The 3,988-nt window shown below is 24.0% G+C and overlaps 1 protein-coding gene across 1 annotated transcript in view; it reads right to left on the bottom strand.

Moving 5' to 3' along the window:
• LOC107642103 (protein HEADING DATE 3A-like) overlaps nucleotides 1-3,571 on the bottom strand; it is a 6,297-nt gene extending 2,726 nt beyond the window's left edge. Inside the window, exons 1-3 of the mRNA XM_016345421.1 lie at nucleotides 3,371-3,571; nucleotides 2,502-2,563; nucleotides 2,240-2,280 (exon numbers count right to left, since the gene is read on the bottom strand). Coding sequence (XP_016200907.1) covers nucleotides 2,240-2,280; nucleotides 2,502-2,563; nucleotides 3,371-3,571 — 304 coding nt within the window. The remainder of the gene's footprint in view (nucleotides 1-2,239; nucleotides 2,281-2,501; nucleotides 2,564-3,370) is intronic.

The raw sequence follows: 3,988 nt of genomic DNA, 5'->3' as shown, positions 1-3,988 counted from the left end.
CAATTTAATATTTGTGCTAATAAATAATGACCAAAATTATTAAAAATTACTGCCACTAGAATTTTTGTATTATATCTATAACAATATATAATGCCAATACATATATTTGGTGTCCAACATTCTTTTCCAATTTTGCCCTTCCTAATAATCTATCTCACTATATGTGAATTATTTCATATTAAAAATTTTTTACTACCTCATCTTCTCTCTTATCACATACATTCACGTTCTCTCTTATCTCATTAATTCACAATCACCGAACTTCTATAATTATCTCTTTCTCTGTCATCTTAACATAATAGAAAAACTTTTTTCTTTTCTTATTCATCTTCTCTTGCATCCTTCTCACTTTACTAAGATATAACATAAAACCTAATATAAGGATAATTGGTATCTAAATTTAAGTTCCAATATTGCTTCTAAAGAAAAGTTTATTATTAAAAAATTCTTTCATCAGTTACGTTAAATAAAAAAATTTTCTATCCATTTTTTCACATTAAAATTTTTGTATTGGATGTAAATTATTGTTGCAGATTTTTTTTTATTTGGATATATATTTAAAGAATAAAAATAAAATAGTTCAATAGGGACAATTTTTAAAAAAATAAATTTATACAGAATAATTTTTCTCTTATCATACTCTTCTAATATACTCTAGGTACCTACACAATATATAATATCAATTGGCGTCTAAATTTAAGTTCTAATATTATCCTAGAGAAGTTTATTATTAAAAAAATTTCTTCCATCCATCAGAATAAAAAAATTTTCACACATTTTTCACAGCAACTTTATCAAGAATTTTCTATTGGATATAAATTATTCATGTGGATTTTTTTATTATGGATATGCTTTTAAGAGAATAAAAATAAAATAGTTTAACAGGACAATATTTTTTAAAATTAATTTTTTAAATTTTACATTAATTATTAAAATCATGATATAATAGATGTACTCCTATAAAAAATGAAAATAACTTCATAACTATTTTTTTGTTGAAAGAAAACAGGACTCAATGACGATAGAGTATAATTTAAACAACTATAGATAAGTAATATAAGTAATAAAAAACGGACATGAAATTTATTTTTTTTTATTTTGTACAAAAATAAATATAATAAAATAAATCACTGTTCTCATACATAATGACATAAAATTTAACATACATTATCCTTTTCTAAAGTCATCTATTTTTTTAGTTTTTATCTTTATTTTTGTACTTTATTTTAATTTTATTAAACCAAAAAGTACTAATGTCATTTAACTTTAATTTTTAACTTTTATCATAAATAAAAATATGTGACTTTGAATGTATTAGATTATAAAAAAATTCAAAATAAAGAAAAAAGTTAAATTTACTCATTCGTGATATTTATAGGAGTATAAATGATTCACATAAAAGTTACGAGTTTTTTTTTAACTTTTATTTTTTAAAGTAGTATTCACTTTTGAGTGTAATAATTATGAACTAATATATGTTGGTAACTAATTGCGATTGAAGAGAAGATAGAAAGAGAATAAAAACGGAGGAAGAAAGAGAGAACAAGCTAACATAAGAGTGGTGGCGAGGCATATGTAGATAAATAATGATAAGAAAAAAGAATAATGAAAACAAAAATAAAAAATTCTAAAAGAATAATAAGACTAAAGATAATTTAAAATGTTGAATATAAAATTATAAATTAAATAACTAATATAATTTTTTATTTTTTATTTAATTATTCTATACAAAATTTTTAAATGCTTGATATCTTAATTTTTTTAAAATGATAAAATATGACTTAACAAGTAAGTATAAAAAATAAGTATCTTTATAATAGTTATACATCTAGATATCTAAATCAAACAAAAAAAAATAATTCTTTTAATAAATCTTTAACAACTCAAAAGTTAATACAATGGATATGTATGGATCAAAGTGATAAACAAAAATGAGAGTTGCGATAATAGTAATATGATATGGTGATAATTGATTGCGGTCGGGGTTAATAGAAGAAGAAAATTGTTTTAAAATTTAAATAACTTATAAATTTTTATATTTATTTTTAAATATTATTATTTTAAATTTATATTTATAATTTTAAAAATAAAAATATAAAAATTAATCTCTTAAAAATAATAAAAAAGTAACGTAACAGACACTGACACTGTTGAGCCGTTAGTATACATAAAGGGCCAATTTTTATGTTTGACGAGATTATGCTAAATAAACAGATAGATGCACAATAATTACACGTACCAAAACTAGGTCCAGTTGTGGCGGGAATATCGGTTATCAGCCTGAAGTCAATCAACACAAAGAGATATNGCAGAAATGGTGATATATAGCCATCAATTAGTTATCATAAGTGTGTTTAATGGTAAGAAATTACATTCAATAGTATAGAATTATTCATTTTATTTTTGATGGTTAAGTGCTGGCCAAATTTTAACAAAATTATTGGCCTCCTAAACTTTCTCTTGTTGTAATATAATTTAAGGCGCGAAGTATTGTAACTCACCAATGTAGATATTCCCTCAAACTAGGGTCACTAGGGCTAGGGGCATCTGGGTTCACAGCAACCTATAAGTAAAATTAAATAAGAATTAATTAAGTCATTAAAATCACTTTAATTTGTTTTAAACATATATAATCCCGTGTCATAACTATTTTTCTTTCAAGTTTTGGCAAACTTTAACTATTGTTTAAGTATATTAGTAATTTTATATCTAACAAATGAAAATGTTATATTAGATAATTATATACTCAACAATAATTACGATAAAAACGAGAGAAGTATTTTTAATTCTAAAAGTTTTGATATATTGCTTTTTTTTCAATAAATAAAATACCAAATTCAAAAGAAGAGGAATGAGATACATAATCTATACAAATTTTTTTTTTTTGGTTTCTTTTTTCGTGACAATGTCTTGTCTATTATTGTTGTAGATGTTGAGTCTTACATGCGCATGTGTATATAGAAAAGCATGAGTAGAGGTGCAGAGCCACGTTCATTGGAAGTGGAGCTGAGGTTTTCTAAGTTTCTAGTTTCATGAGATCCATGTTAGTTTGTGTTATGATGTTGCTTATTTTTTGGTAGGTCTTTGTCTAACAACTAACAAGTTGCTGTAAGTACAAAATAAAATTCAAATTTTTTGACATTTGATTAAGCGAATAAATAAAACAAATTATTAACGGCTCACACAAAAATATTTTCACGTGAAGGTAATATTAAAAATTATTAATATTTTAATATATTTGACTAAATTACTTAATATAATATATATTTAAGTTAAATCTCATCTTTATGTGAATAATTAAAAAGCGTCAACTAATTTAATATTTTTTATTAAACTGTTTAACATCATAATATGAATGGTAGTATATTACCAGAGTGTAGAGGATCCTGAGGTCATCTCCACCAATGGCTACTCTGGGTTGGTGGACAACTTGAGAAGGCTTGAACTCACAGCCATTGCAAACATCTCTATTATTGTAAGTAACTCTAATTGGAATACAACTTTCAAAGGGGTCTAAAACATCCCCGATCACGCGCCCAACTACAAGAGGGTCCTTACTAACAATTGGCATGGCTAACTTGGAATTTTGATATAGTGCAAAACTAACACTATTGCTGAAAAATGAAATTTCTTTAAGTAATTTTATTTGTATATATATTTTTATGTGACAATCAATTTATATTTAAATACTTTAGCTAAAAAATAATTTTAAATTGGAATAAGCACTATTTTGATTTCTATAGTTTTGGGTCAAAATCGAAATTGTTTCTAATTTTATTTTAATTCGAAATCATCTTCAATGTTTCATTTAGTATTAAAATCATCTTTTTGATAATTTTACCCTTATTTTACTACCTCTGTCTTACTAACCCTCTCTTCATCTCTATCAACATAATCAGACTAACAATCACACACACACATTCATATAAAAAAAAAAAGAGAGAGAAAAGAGAGAAGTAAAGATGATAAAAGAAGAAGAAAAAGAGAA

Source organism: Arachis ipaensis, chromosome B05 (genome assembly GCF_000816755.2).
Source record: "Arachis ipaensis cultivar K30076 chromosome B05, Araip1.1, whole genome shotgun sequence".
In the NCBI taxonomy this organism is placed as follows: Eukaryota; Viridiplantae; Streptophyta; class Magnoliopsida; order Fabales; family Fabaceae; genus Arachis; species Arachis ipaensis.
This window is presented reverse-complemented; position numbering and strand designations above follow the sequence as displayed.